Source organism: Pelodiscus sinensis, chromosome 26 (genome assembly GCF_049634645.1).
Source record: "Pelodiscus sinensis isolate JC-2024 chromosome 26, ASM4963464v1, whole genome shotgun sequence".
Classification (NCBI taxonomy): Eukaryota; Metazoa; Chordata; order Testudines; family Trionychidae; genus Pelodiscus; species Pelodiscus sinensis.
In genome coordinates this window covers 15,367,462-15,381,749 of record NC_134736.1, presented here as the reverse complement: position 1 = coordinate 15,381,749, position 14,288 = coordinate 15,367,462, and the positions used below count along the sequence as shown (strand labels likewise).

The 14,288-nt window shown below is 53.9% G+C and overlaps 1 protein-coding gene across 3 annotated transcripts in view; it reads left to right on the top strand.

Moving 5' to 3' along the window:
- The window catches only part of OPCML (opioid binding protein/cell adhesion molecule like), a 1,026,659-nt gene that overhangs the window by 596,332 nt on the left and 416,039 nt on the right, over nt 1-14,288 (top strand). The window contains exon 4 of one of the 3 annotated variants that reach the window (XM_075909407.1): nt 11,216-11,300. In XM_075909407.1, the coding sequence (XP_075765522.1) occupies nt 11,216-11,300 (85 nt within the window). Of the gene's footprint in view, nt 1-10,351; nt 11,301-14,288 lie in introns of those variants that run through there. The other 2 variants (XM_075909408.1, XM_075909406.1) reach the window with 2 other exon arrangements.

Here is a 14,288-nt window from a genome sequence, read left to right as displayed (position 1 = left end):
CCTTAGGAGGATGGTGAAGCACTGGGATGGGTTCCTAGGGAGGTGGTGGAATCTCCATCCCTAGAGGTTTCGGCTTGACAAAGCCCTGGTTGGGATGATTGAGTTGGGATTGGTCCTGCTTTGGGCAGAGGGCTGGACTTGATGACTCCTGAGGTCTCTGCCCACCCTAGGATTCTATGAGGAGGCTGAGCTTTGCCAGATCTCTGGAGCTGAACCAGTTGGGGTAGGGAGTGGAAAGGGCATCCGTAGGCATATGCAGCATAGGGCAGCACTAAATTTTTGGTGCTCCAAATGTAGTGGTGCCCTACACAGCTGTATGTACCGTGTCTGCCTAAGGACAGCCTGGTTCCAAGCTTGGTGAACTGCAAAAAGTAAATAGACCTCTGACAGAAAGCAACTCTACATTTTTCGACATTTGTTTCAGTTGCATTTAAGAGATGTTAACCAAGTTACAATTATCTTTTTTTTTTAGAAGATAAGTGAATTTTTTAGACAAAAGAAATGCAGTAGATATAATCTTCCTGGGTGGCAGGAAGGCGTTTGATACAGTTTGACATAAGAAATTCTTAGTTAAATTGGAGAGGATGAGGATTAATATGAGAACTGAAAGGTGAATAAGGGACTGGTTCAAGGGGAGACTCCAGAAAATCATACTGAAAGGTGACCTGTTAGGCTAGAGGGAGATTATTAGTGAAGTTCTGCAGGGCTCAGTCATGGGGCCAACCTCATTTAACAACTTGATTATTGACCTTGGCGCAAAAAGTGTGTATGCGCTCGCAATAATTTGCAGATGACAGTGTTGGGAGGCGAGGGGCCTGTTACCAGTGTGAACAGGTGAGGTTCTGCAGCCCGCCATGTGACCCACATTGGCACAAAACACGGGGAACTGAAGTAAGAGGTCAGGCCACATGATCACAGAGTTCTCTTCTGACTTATTGAGAGGATCTGAGCACGATTACACATTACAATTTGAAACCTAGCCTGTCCCCCATACGTGATTTCCCACAAATATGCTTTCGTATTAAAGCTGAGTGGGTCTAATATTTAATTAACACAGTGCTCCGGTAGAATATTTCCACGTTACCTGTGAAACAAATACATAAAACTAGAGTTTTCGGTTGCCTAGGCAGTCCGTAGACTCAGTGAGTTGCACGCCCGCCTCCAGCCTGAAATGGCATCCCTGTGGGCAGGCACCAAATTTGTGTCCCCTCCCCAGCACGCAGCCACTGGAGCTGTCCCTCCAACTGGAGACGTCTGTGACTGGCTAGTTGACTGGCTCGCGGAGGTTGGGTAAAGGGGCTGGTTCGTTGCACCGTAGAGTTCTGGGCTGGGACTCAGAGCGACCCCCGTCCAGTTCCTCATCCTGGTGTGCCAGCCGGCCGTCTTGGCGAGTGTCAGGAGAAGGCTGATGAGGAGACCGTACGACTTTGTGGGGCCACAGGTGGGGTGTGCATGAAGGAGGAGGTGCAGGGAAAAGAGAGGCCAGAACATTGAGGAAAAATGAAAGCTGAGATTCTGGGAACTGGGGCTTTTAAGCAGCATACAGAGATCACAATGAAACCAGAACTGGCAACACTAAGACGGGATGAAACGTAGGGAAGTGAGATCTAGGGTTGCCAGGTGTCCAGTATTTTAGCTTTCTGTCCGGGAAACAAATTGAGAAAATATCGGACATAGAAATGTCCGGTATTTTCTAATTAAGTTTTATTATCATCATGAGTATCAAATACGTAGTTGCGTACTGCCTGGCTAGTACACACCCTCACACTGAGTGAGCGTGTCGACTAGCCAGGCAGTTACGCAGTACAGAGGAGGGTGGGCGGGGCTGGGATGAAATCCCCGGGCCGGACTCGCCCGTGCGCTCCACTGGGACCATGCGTGGAATGGGCAGCACCCTGGGATCTGTGTGCATCCGGGGCAGCCCCGCTTCCTGCCAGCCGGTTCGCCCCCTGGCCAGCCCCACGCCCCTCGACCCTCTCCTGGCCAGTCCTGCTGGATGGTCCCCCCACCCATCTCTCCCTTGCCAGCTAGTTCCCCCCCAATATCTCCCAGCCAGTCCCACTCCCCCTGGCCAGCCCCGCTCCCCTCTCAGCCCCCCCCCCCATCCCGCTCTGAAATCACGTGTGTCCAGTATTTTTTTTTAAACCCATTTGGTAACCCTATTGAAATGAGAAGTGTTCAGAATGAAGGTTCCTTAGGGGCCTGTGTGGAGGGGCTCGCTGAACCCTCACAGGACCTGTTTCCCCATTGCTCCGCTGTCCGTGAACACAGCACGGCAGAGAATGATCCCTTCTTCTCCGTGCGGTGGCGGGCTGAGACTGCGGCCTGTAAAAACCAGACCCCAGACGCTTGGAAAGCAGCAGAACTGTGGGGGTTTGTCAGCCTTGCACCACGCCCCATGTTTCCAGTGAACCCCCCTCTCCTGCCATGCCACTTCTTCCCCTACTGTGGGAACGTCTTGCGGGCAGAGGGAATGCAGCAGAGTTTTAGCCACTCGCCTGTGGAGCCAGGAACCCGCGGGAGTTCTGAACGCCGTCGTGCTGCCTACGAACGCGCGTTGGCCGGCGGGGCAGTGATCGTACTATGCGCTCCCTCTAAATCAGAGACCGGGCCGTATAGGGATCAAGCAGGCCCCTGGGCAGCCTCAGAGTCCAGAGCAGGAAAGGAGCAAGGAGAAGGGGCCTAATGTGAATTCAGGGCCACCCTGGTCCAGCCTGCCATACCCCGGGGGATTCACACACACAAGCAGAGCCCATCGCAGCAGCAGCATGGCAGACCCCTCCGAAGGCCTCTCGCCAGCAGCCCAAGAGGCCGGAGGAAGGCGGTAGATGGGACCCGCCGGAGAGGAGGTGAGTTGGGTCCCGGTATGGCTTAGGGGCTAGAGTATTTGCCTGTGAAGCACACGGTTGTGCGTTGGAGTCCTGCTCCCTTGTGAAGTGGCCAGAGGCAGGTGGCATAAGGGACCTGCCAGAAAGAGGAAGGTGGGGTAGGTCATTTACCTGGAGAGCACAGGTGGTGGGTTCAAGTCCTGCCCCCTCTGCTCAGCATCTGGCTGGGAAGTGAAAGGACAACATGTTTCCACTGAGCGGTTCCTACGTGGGAAGAAAGGTTCTTTGGGGCGCTATTGACTCAGGCTTTTAATGGGCCATCTGTGTTCTCTTTCCAAGGGTGTTCTAGCATGGCCTGCAGGCATAGCACCCAGGCAGAGAGCGTGGGGCAATTCCCAGCCTCTCCCTTTCCACACACCAACACCAGCTGGTGCATGGGGCTGGAGCCAGCATGCGCCCAAGCCAGGTTCACCACCCTCTGAGCGGCCATGACCCCCGCGTCCTCTGTGGGCATAGGCCGGGTAAAAGGGCTGGGGCGCAGGTGGAGAACAGGGTCTGAGGAGATACTGGCATAGACATGATCCTCACCCTGCCCACAAAGCATGTAGCCATGTCCCCTCCGTGCTTCTGAATGCTCTTGCTTTACTGCCTCCCTCCCCCTGCTGTGTCCCTCGGCTTTTCTCCATCACCCCCCACGGACTGTGGTTGGCTGCGTTTGCGTTTCCTCCCTCAGCCCCGCTTCCTTGGCTCTGTAAGATTTACGCCGTCTCTGCCACCAACCTTGCTTGGCTCCCCCAGCATATTTCTCTCCCCCTGCGCGAGCCGGATTCCACTTTGCAGTAAATATTATCTGACCAAAACAAACAACTGCAAGTGCCGTTCCTTGGAGCCCGCTCTTTTTTTTTCTCCCCTTCGCTTATTATTTTTAATTAGCTCACCGCTGTAATTGTTAACCAGCTCCAGCCGGGAATGGAGTTGGTGAGGAGAGGGGGTAGGGGAGAATGTCACGACACATCCTTACTTTCCTAGCAGAAAGGTTTGGGGGAGCATCACCCCAAACGGGCTGCTTCTCTGAACTCTCTGAATCTCCCAAGGCCATGACCATACCAGAGATGCGGATGGGCTTTAGAAACGATTTCAAATCGCCTTTCTGATGGCATTTTGCTTCTGCTCCTGGGCGCGAAGGGGGCCGTGTAACAGTGAGCAGCAATGTAATGAGAAAACAGTCTTCTGAACAGAGTCGTGTAAAGAACAGTGGCTGGGGAGAGAACCCAGCGAATCCAAACTTAGGTGTAAGCATAAGGATTTTGCTGAATTGTGGCTCATAGGTTCTTTAGAGCCACTGTTATCAAAGGTAGGGCTTAGATGGTTTATGGACCACCTGGGGAAAAAAAGAAAAGAGCAGTTTGGTGGTCTGGGCACTGGATGAGTATTTAGGGTGCCTGTATTTAGTTCTTGAATCAGTCATAGACTCCCTCCATGTCTTCAGTTGAATCACCTGGTTGCTCTGTGCCTCAGTTTCCCATTTCTAAAATGGAGAGAATAATCTTTCCTGTCTCCACCCTTCCTCTGTCATGTCTACTTAGATGGTCAGCGCTGGGGGGCAGGGACTCTGTCTTGCGAGGTGTATGTGTCCCCCAGGTTAGATTAGCAGTGACTCTGGGGGGTTGTTTTTACTCTGGCCTGCCTCTGCAGCATGAAGTGAAAGTCTACGCATGTCAAAGAGGGCACAATTGTACTGGGGCCCCCAAAATGTGAGCGAGTCTGTGTAAACAAAGTGAAGCGGGGCAAGGTGAACATGATGAACTGGGGTCCCAGATGTCTCTCACCAGGCCTGTGGGGGTCACTTTCTCAGTTCCCTGCCGTTGCAGGGGCCTTGGAATTTGATGCACGTTGGTTCCTCTTGTTCTCTCCCATGGCCCGGAATAATCGAGTCTCCTGCCGACTGCCATGTTAGCTCTAATTTTGGTTGTCAGGTTTGGGGCGAGGGTGATGTTGGTCTGTGATCAGATTGGGTGCTCAGCTGATTCCTTCTGGCCTCACTTTGGGGACTTCCCTGCCACACTGCAGCCCAATCTCAGAAAAAAAAACCCAAACCTACATTCCACATCTGGTGTGAACGCAACTTTTAATGTAATGCTAATGTTGGCCAGTAGGGACCGCTTTAGAACAATGCAAGATGCTTCCTCTCATTTCCTTCCACCAAGGCTATGTCTGCAGGGCTAATCGAAGGCATGTTCCCCATTTGAGGAGTAGATTACATTTTCTGACAATAACCACGGTCGTTTTTACTCAGATTTGGACAGTAAAATACATTAAATACAGACGTACAGAAAGTAAAAGCTGAGGTTGCAGAGAGATCCTGATTTAGTGCAAATATAAAAAGATAAAACAACTAAGAAATTAGCTAGAGTACGTAAATTCTGCTCCATAGATCTGCAAGACGGTGAGTTTGACGGTCTTAATTTTCAGAAGGGTCAGCCAAGAAAAGAACGGAGGGGAACATTTGTTACTGAGGTGGAGCTGTTAAAGTGGAATATACCGGGCAGCAATAAATCCAGCCAAGTGGGAACAGCTTTGGAGAGACTTTCACTCTGGGAAGAACTTTCACACAGGGGGAGCAATGTACTTGGCTGGTATTTTTGCTGTTCCCTTTGTGGTTCTTAAAGGCTTTTTTTTTCTTTTTGTTCAACTCAAGGCTTTTTCCTCCTCCCACTCAGCTTCTGTCTTAGATTTGTCTTGCAGGGATGTCTTCCTCCAAGCCCACACTGGCAACACAATAATATTCTGCAGTTATGTTATTGCACCCTTCATCTAGAGATCTCAAAGCTCTCAGAGACCAGCAACTATTACAACATCCGGTACTTAATGGTCACCATGGCAACAGCAGAACTAGAACTTCGATACACCCCTCCTCACATTTCTAAAGACACAATTTCTAGGGCTTGGCTAAAAATGCATCTGTTAGTTGGCAACAGTACAGAGCCTCACACATGTCTGAGCTGGTTTTATCCAGCAAAAGCCAAGCTGCAAACACACCTTAGCCAGTTGATTACAGCATTATAAATTCTATTTTGAATATGGGGACAACTGAGGCAGAGAAAGGTTAAGTGACTTACCCAAGGTCACGCTTGAAGACAGTGGCGACATGGTCCAAGTACACTGGTGTTTGACACTGACCAGTACCTGGTGGTTAGAAAGGCAAACAATTCTGCCGTGCTCACCATGGCTCATTCCATAATTTGAAGATAGAGGAAAGAGAGACTTTCCACTCTAGACCACTAGTTCAAATCCAGCCCGTTTTGGTGATGACAAACTTGTTGGTATCTATCCGGTGATGGATGGGACACAAACATGGGGGTCTGTTCAGTTCCCAAGACTCAGATGTCCACAACACAACATCTTGTTGGTAGTCCTACCAGAGAGGTCAAGAGCTGAATGCACTGCAGCGTCTGAACTAAATCAGAATAGTTGACAGTAAAAGGGAATAGTTAGGCAAATAGGGATGAGGGAGGGAAAGGGCTGGAATTAATTCACAAATGTGTTGGGTAAAAAATAGTGGCTGAAAATGTGCGAGAAAAGAGAAGGTAGAGAGAAGAAAGGGACAAGGGACAGATGGAGAGGAGGAGGAAGGGGAGAAGAGAGAATGGTGCAGAAACTAGTTTAAAGATTTCATTTATACAGACATCATCTGCATATACCAAGAGCCCAATACAGATAGGCCTAGACATGTGCCAGGTACATAGTATGTGCATGTGTTACATCTATGTAGGCCAAGCTTTCTGTGCTACTGGAACACAAAGAACAGCAACGTGTAGGATGGATGGTTCATATGGGACCTTCCACTGCCACCGGTTTCCTAGCTCTGCAATGTGGCTTCGCAGAAGCCCATCCCTGTGCGTGCAGAACAGAGGCAGCGTCCTGGGAAGCTGTTAGCCAGCCGGGTGGTTAGACATGCTGCTTGTTAGCTTAGTCTCAGTGTGCTGCGGGCAGGGCCTTAGAGCCAAGGCTTGTTGGAATCTGGAGCACTAGCATGCTGAGTAACAGACAAGGCCGAGTTGGCAAGTGCCTTTCACTAGGATTGTAGGGATCCATATTAATAGACTCCGCCAGTGTTTTCTTAAATTCTCCCCAGGCTGCGAGGGAGGAAGGAAGAGTGTGGCTTGGAGCTGGAAGAGGGGCTGGCGCTCTGCACTGGGAAGGTGGAGGGAAAATCCAGTAGCAGCAGCAAGCGGATCCAACACCTCAGTCCTTCGTTCCCAGAGGTCCTGCTGGCTGCTCACCATGAGTTTCTGGCCCCTTTGCCTGACTCACTGCCCAGCCTCCAGTCTTCCCATCCCTCACTAATTACTTCCAGGCCTGTACTCCTGACCTTTGCAAGCGGCTGATTAGAGCAAGGAGGGAGAAATCTCCAAGGGAGATTGTGACCAACCTCTGCCACTAATACAGCCTGAGATTGACAATCAAAAGGAAGGAAGGGGGAGGACGCATCCTCACAGGGCCAGTTTCTTTCTGAGCCTGTGGGATGCCGAGAGCAGATCAGAGCTTATCACCATCACGAGCGGCAACCGCGAGCAGCTGGTGCGCTAAGGAGATCACGTACTTCCCCGTTCTGTGATTTTCTCAGAGAGGGGTCTGAGGCAGGCCCACGGAACTGGGCACCCAAAAGGCTGGGGGTGTTTGAAATCCACGTATGGAGTTTGCAGATGGCCCCATCCCCGTAGCAATAGTTACTAGTCTTAGAGGGCCCACCTAAACTCACAGCCCAGTGGCGCTAGGCACTGCATGTGCACATAGTAAGAGGCAGTCGCTGCAGCGAAGAACTTACAGCCTACCTAGACTAGATAGACAAAGAGCAGTATTATTCCCATTTGTCAGACAGGAAACTGAGGCCCACAGAGATGAATGGCCTGATTTTATAGGCTATTTAGATGCCTAACTCCCCTATTCATTTCTGTGTGAACTAGGTGCCTAGATGCCTTTCAAAATCTGGCCCCAGGTCATACAGGAATGCTATGGCAGAGCTGGGAATTGAACTTCGGTTTCCTGAAACCCAAGCCGGTGTCTTCATAACAAGGCCTCCTTTTCTCTTGCTTTCCCTTAATAATGGTGGCCCCAGTGGTGTTTCTACTGGTGGTGCACATCTACGTGCCTTGGTGCACAGAACAAAATTTATTCTGAACATGGATGGAAACTAGAGGTAACAATGATTAAGACCAGTGTGTTCAATAATTATTAATGGTATCAAGCACACTAAAGGCATTAGAAAAGTGGTTCAAATGTGTGCCAGAAAAATGACAGTGACTGTCCCATCCAAATGTTGCCACCTCTGGAGAATAACATGGCAGCTGGAAGTATGAAGGGTGGTAGGAGGCATGTGAGGAGGTAAGTGGAGCAGGAGGGCACTGAAGATTGGTTAGCCAGAGTGGAGAAGTTTATCTTCTTGTCTGAACTGTGCAAATTTAGAAAATAGCGGTTCGGAGGCTTTTTATCTCCCTTCAATCACTGGCTTACCCCCCAACCCTAATATCACATGGATCCACTATTATGCATTTAATCTGCTTGTGCTTCCTGCTCTTTGGAGCCCCAAACACCCCCCTGGAGAAAGTCTGGTTTAGGCGAGGAAGCTGCAGGAGTCTCCTTCACAGTTGTTCTACTCCATATGTATAACATTTCCTCTCTCTCCTCCCCCGTCCCTCACACACATGCCCAGCTGTGGAGCAGGGAGTTATCTATGTCTGGCTATCCATCTCACCTCCCCCATTTGTGGCTATCCATCTGGTCCTGTGCATTCGTATCGCTGGAGACTGGCTCAGCCCTTTCAAAGGCAGGGTCTCAGTTCAGTCTTCCTCCTGTATGCCTTACACCCTTTGCAGCATTATTTCAGAAACATGCACAATGTGTCAACTGCTTCTTATCCCAAGGGGTGAACACTAATTGACCCAACAGACTGGAAAGCCCCTGCAGCAGCGGCTAGACTGGTCAACCTATGCCTTGTGCTGGTTCATGTGACTGTATGCTGTATCCTTCCTCGCAGCAGCTCCATATGCATTTCCTCTGCATTGATGCATGGGGCGGCAGATCAGCCTCTCAATAATCTTCAGCTTGAATGTTCCAGGTGAAGCAAACTTTTTTCTTTTAAAGGGACACGGCATCTTTGGCTGGAAAGCCCAGCTTCTGCTTTTTCAGCCCTACCTTCTTGCTCAGACTCTGCTTTCTCAGCACCACCCTTTCACGGCTCCCACAGCCACCTGCTCAATTTCACCAGGCCCGATTGTCCTGTGTATCCAGTGTGAGTCCCTGCAGCACTAAGCCCTCGACTAGTGCTGTGTCTTTCGGGTGGTGACATTTTACTGCAAGGTGGAAATTGATCTGTCTGGGCAGATTATCCTGAGAGAGGCCGGGGATCCTCTCTCTCTCTCTCTCTCTCTCACACACTCTCATATACATGTACAAGGGTCTGTTCCAGTTCAAAGCTCAAATCTTAGAGCTCCTCTCTGTCCCCTCAGCATGTAGGGACCTTTCAAGGACTCTCAAAGCGCCCAAGTCTCTGTCTCAGTCAGAAAACTGTAACAACTGTGTTTAGAACTAGCCTCATGCTTGGCCTCTGGTTTAGCAGAGCAGCTAGGGCTCCCTTCGCTGGCCATACCTCCCCACATCTCCCAGGGCAGGCAGGATCCTCAGCTGCTCTGTCTGGTCACTGACATGGTGGGTTCCCTGGGAGGGAGAAATGGAACAGATGTTAACAGAGAGCTGGCCATTGGTGAGCCTGCCTAGCAGGGGTGGGAAGGGGTTAATCTTGCAGGCAGGCAATTAAAACCTCAGCAGGGCAGCAGCCTGGTGGCAGGGGCTCTGGACTGCTTCCTGAGCTGCCAGGAAATGCCCAGCTTGGCGCAGGCAATGTGGAGTGCGGGGGGCTCTGATCCTGGGAAGTGGGGATGGTAATGGTTGAGGGCACTGTGTCCTGGGCTGCGATGGGGCGAAAAGCCCAGAGCCTCCCCGTGTGCAACGGCCTTTGGGTCAGCTCCTGGCAGCACCAAGGGCAGGACTTGCACTTGGGTGACAGGTGGGGCAGGGCATGGGAGGGCGAGGGGCTGTGCAGTTTGAGACTGTGGGTAGGTGAGACAAGGGGGAGGGCTGTATGCCCAGGAGCAGAGGAAGTGGGGTGCGTGGGGCACAGGGTGGGCAGGTAGGGGGTGCTGGTGAGCAAGCTGCGACCCCCCCCCCCCCCGCACGGAGAGGAAGGCAGCAAGCAGGGGGTCCCTGGGGTGACTGGCTGTTGTTGATCTGTTTGGTGGAAGCATCTTCCACAGCCCAGGGCCCCCCGCGTGCGCGGCGCTGTACAAAGGGCCCCCAGCCGCTTCCTTGCCAATCAGCGCATCCCCCCCGGAGCCGGCGCCGCGTGGGAAATTCACGCTCCGGCGCTGGGCTCAGGTGCCCGCCCGGCGCCGCGTAACTGCAGGGCGGAGTGTGTGTGGGGGGGAGCCGGTGGCCCCGGCGCTGCCGCCTCGGCTGGAGCCCGGCGCGGGCAGGGTTAAGGCGGGCGCGCCCCGCAGCCGCTGGGGGCCGGTGCCGCGCCGCGCAGCGGGGCTGGGCCGGGCCCCGGCGCCGGGCAGGGATGCTGCAGCTGCCATGACAACCCCGGGCAGGGCGCGCTCCGAGGCGCTGCTCCCGGCCGGCCGGCAGAGCGCAGCCGGGCTGCGGAGAGTGGGGGCAGCCGCCGGCTCCTGCGCGCCTCCCCTGCGCGCCGCTCGCCTCGCCCCGGCCGCCGCCGCGTCCTGCCCGCGCTGAGCCGCGCCGCGCTGCTGCCCTGCGCCCGGCCGGGGCTCCTGCGCCAGAAGCGATTTGTTTGGGTGGCTTCTCTCTAACCACCCGCCCCCCCCGCCGCCGCCTCCCTTTTCCTTTCTCCACCCCCGGACCGCTCCTGCCCCGGCGCCGGCAGCCTGCGCCTCGCCACAGCTACTCACGCGTCCTCCTGGGGCGAGAAACTTTTGCTGCCGCGCCCGCATCGGAAAGTAGCGTCTGGAGCAGCCAGAGATCTGTGACCTTCATCTCGCTCTGCACCTGCCCCCCTCCTCTTCCTCCGTCCCCCTCCCCCCGCGTCTCCTTCCTCCTCCCTCGCCCCAGGACCAGCGGGGACTCCCTCCGGATGCTCCGCAGGAGGCTGGATTTCCAGGGGCGCTGCTGATCTCCGAGGAGCTCCGGGGCTGCCCTGCGCCCCCACCCTGCTTGCTCCCCACCCCCCGGCTCCCGGGGGCCTGGGCGGGTGTGGTTTTGGCCTGTTGGAAAGTCCCGGCTGCCCAGGATGGGGGTCGGTGGGTGCTTAGTCCTGCCCTGGAGATGCCTGGTCGTCCTGGGTCTCAGGCTGCTCTTCCTTGTGCCCGCAGGAGTGCCCGTGCGCAGCGGAGATGCCACCTTCCCCAAAGCCATGGACAACGTGACCGTCAGGCAAGGGGAGAGCGCCACCCTCAGGTAGGAGCAGATGTTTTTCTCTGGGTATCTGGGGGGGGGGGTGTTCTGTGGGCACTCCGGCCCCTGGGGCATGCCAGGGGGCAACCAGCCGGCTGCCCGGGGAGGCTGCTGCTTAACTGGGCACTGCCCATCGGCCGGTTTCTGGTAGAGAGAGAAGGTTTGTGGTTAATAGGGTGGGGTGAGACCCCTGAGTCAGGGAAGAAAGTGTGATGTGGTGTCTGGGGCCGACTGGGCTGGGGGTCTGGGGCCGAGAGAGGCAGGCTGTCTAGAGGAGAGAAGAGGGGATGTTCAGTTACTTTTTCGGCACTGGGTCGTGGGTGCCAGACTGGGGGTTGCAGCGACGCGTGGGGGCTGGGTGGCGTGTCGGTGTCAGGCTGGAGCTTGCAGGAGGACGCTGGTGCCAGACAGCGAGCTGGCAATTGGCTTTAGGTGGCAGACAGCGACTTGGGGCTGGCTGATGCTCCCGTTCTCTTCCTAAAGTTGTGTGTGGGAGGAGAGGTGGGGTGCTTGTCGGGGCTCCGTATTGCCTGGCCTCTGTGCCAGCCTGCATTTCTAACCGGCTTCAGAGCTGCGGTGCCTCGGAGGTGTCACTGTTTTGCCGTGACGGCTTGGTAGTCTCTGCACGGATCTGTTAATATCAAATCAATCTTTTACTCCCGGGGTGCATCTTGTGAATTCTGATGGCTGTTTTACCTGATGCTGCTGGCTGCACGAGAAATGCGGGCAGCTGATATGCAGATGGGCCGCCTCGCCACGCGGCCGTCCAGCAGAGCCTCCCTTTCCCTTTGCTTAGTGAGTTACAGGTGGGCTCGGTTTGCTCTGAGGCTGTGGTGTTGGCACAGCAGAGACACTGCCGGCTGAGATCAGACCGACAGATCGTGGGGCTTTCTGGTGATCTGTGTGGCGTGACGGGTCCGTGTTAAGTCCTGGCACCATGGCGATGGCCATGGCAACGAGCCCCCCGCCATCTGTGGGAAAGGAAGGCAAAAGAAAGTGCGGGGGGTGCAGATTTTGCCTATGGGATTTCAAACAAACAGCGCTTCCGAACTTTGTATCTGCTGCCCTGTCTCGAATGCTGAACAGTCTGTGATAGCCGTCCACCGTGCCAGGCTGCCTTTTTCCGGCCGTACACCCAGAACAGCAGCGCTGCAGTAGGCAGCTGTTCCTCCCAAACTAGCACAGCAGTGTGCAGCACTCAGGCTAAGTGTGTCATCATGGCCTCCACTAGCAGCTGACCCACATAGGGGATTAGAAGGCTGGCTGGTTACTAGCTGGCCTTGCTGCCTGTAAGTTAAGAGGTGCTGGAGCTTCAGGGTTCTGTTCTTGGTTGGGGGTTACTGTCGAGAGTGTAATGAGCCAGCGGGGCTGAGCTGGTGAGAAACCTGGCCCTGTTTTGCTCCTTTTACCTCCCCGCCTCTTGGTCGTTCATCTCCCTGCTTGGAGGGCAGAGGGGTTCACAAAGGGAGATGGGCCAGTCCTTCCTCTGCGGAAAGAGTGAACACAACACATCAGAAATCCCAAGCACAGAGCGGAACTGGGGTAAGAACTCAGGACTCCAATGTTCCCAGTCCTGTTCTCAACCCTCTGGCTCCAAAATAAACATACTTCCCACAGCCCCTTCTCTCCACTAGTCAGTCCCCTCCCCCCCAGCTCGCTGCTCCCCTTTTGGCTCCATCCACTTCAGGGCCAGTTTCTCCCTGAGGTCTGGCCAGCCCAACCCAGGATGGTTTACACCTTGTTGAAGAGACGTCAGTTATCAAGCAAGAGGAACAGTTTCCGTTTGGCTCCCAATAATGTAGCCTCTGAGAAAATGAACCTAAGCTGGTTAATAATCTCATTACCCTTTCCCCCTGGATGCTACTTGGTGGTTTTCTGAATTTCTTCCTGCCTGGAAAATGGAGGCAGGTTAGAGAGTCGACTCTCGGGTTCTCATGCCCTAGCAAAATGCTGTGGCTGCAAATCTAGCAGGGAGAGGAACATGTGTTTGATGTATAAACCCATTTGCTTTCAGAGCTGGTGTTTCTAAGCCTTTAGCAACGTGCCTCGTGGGCTAATAGCTCACATTTTAGGGATACATTTGGGGATGTTGTTTCTGATGCGCGCTCTGATTTCCACCAGCAGAGGGCCAACTTTGATCTACTTTTCTGAGTTCTGGCCTGGTGGCCCGCTATTTGGCTGGAGCTTGCGGCAGCTGGCTGGAGAAATGGGAACGATTGGGAAGAATCCAGCTCCGTAGTTGTTGGGCTTTTCAGCCTTCCTGTAAGGAATGTTAACTGCCTCTGGTTAGCCATCCGATCCTGTTAGGAGAGCCCGGTTGTGCTCTTTATTCTTCTGTCTCTTCATGGTATCCCTTCTGCTTGCTCTGTGTCTCATCCACGCTCTCTCATGCTTTCTCATCTCTTCCCTTTCCCCTTCCATTTTATCTTCGTCTGTTGTTTCCCTACTGCATGCATTCCCTTATCCGGCTCCCTCTCTCCTTGCAGCTTTCCGTTGCCTTGTGCCTCTCCGTCTCTTCAACCTCCCTCTCCCTCCTCTGTTTTCATGTCCTTCAGTCATTATATGCCTCTGTTCCCCTGTCCTCACTCGGCTCTTTCCATCCCCAGCCCCCCTTCCGGGCAATGAGCCACTGCCCCGTCGGCCCCTTGCACTTCTGCTGGTGGTGGTCTCTCTGGGCACTCAGCCATCGGATTTGTGTTCGGCTCTCCTTGTGCCTCTCCATGATAACTGCTTGCCAGGTTTGGCTGGTATCTCTTGCCAGGCCCACTTCCAGATGGCTTTGCCAGGCTTCCTTTTGAATTTTTGCCTTGTCCCCTGGGCACCAGCCCCTGGAAGACAATTAGCTGCTCAGTGAGCTAATGCGGATTCAGGGACTCTTACTGTGGAGCGCTTGCAATGGCCATCATGCCCCCACCTTCTTTATTCATCAACCTAACCCGGCCGGCCTCTCAGAGAGCAGCGGCGTTTTGCATGGATGTGGTGTGTCAGGGA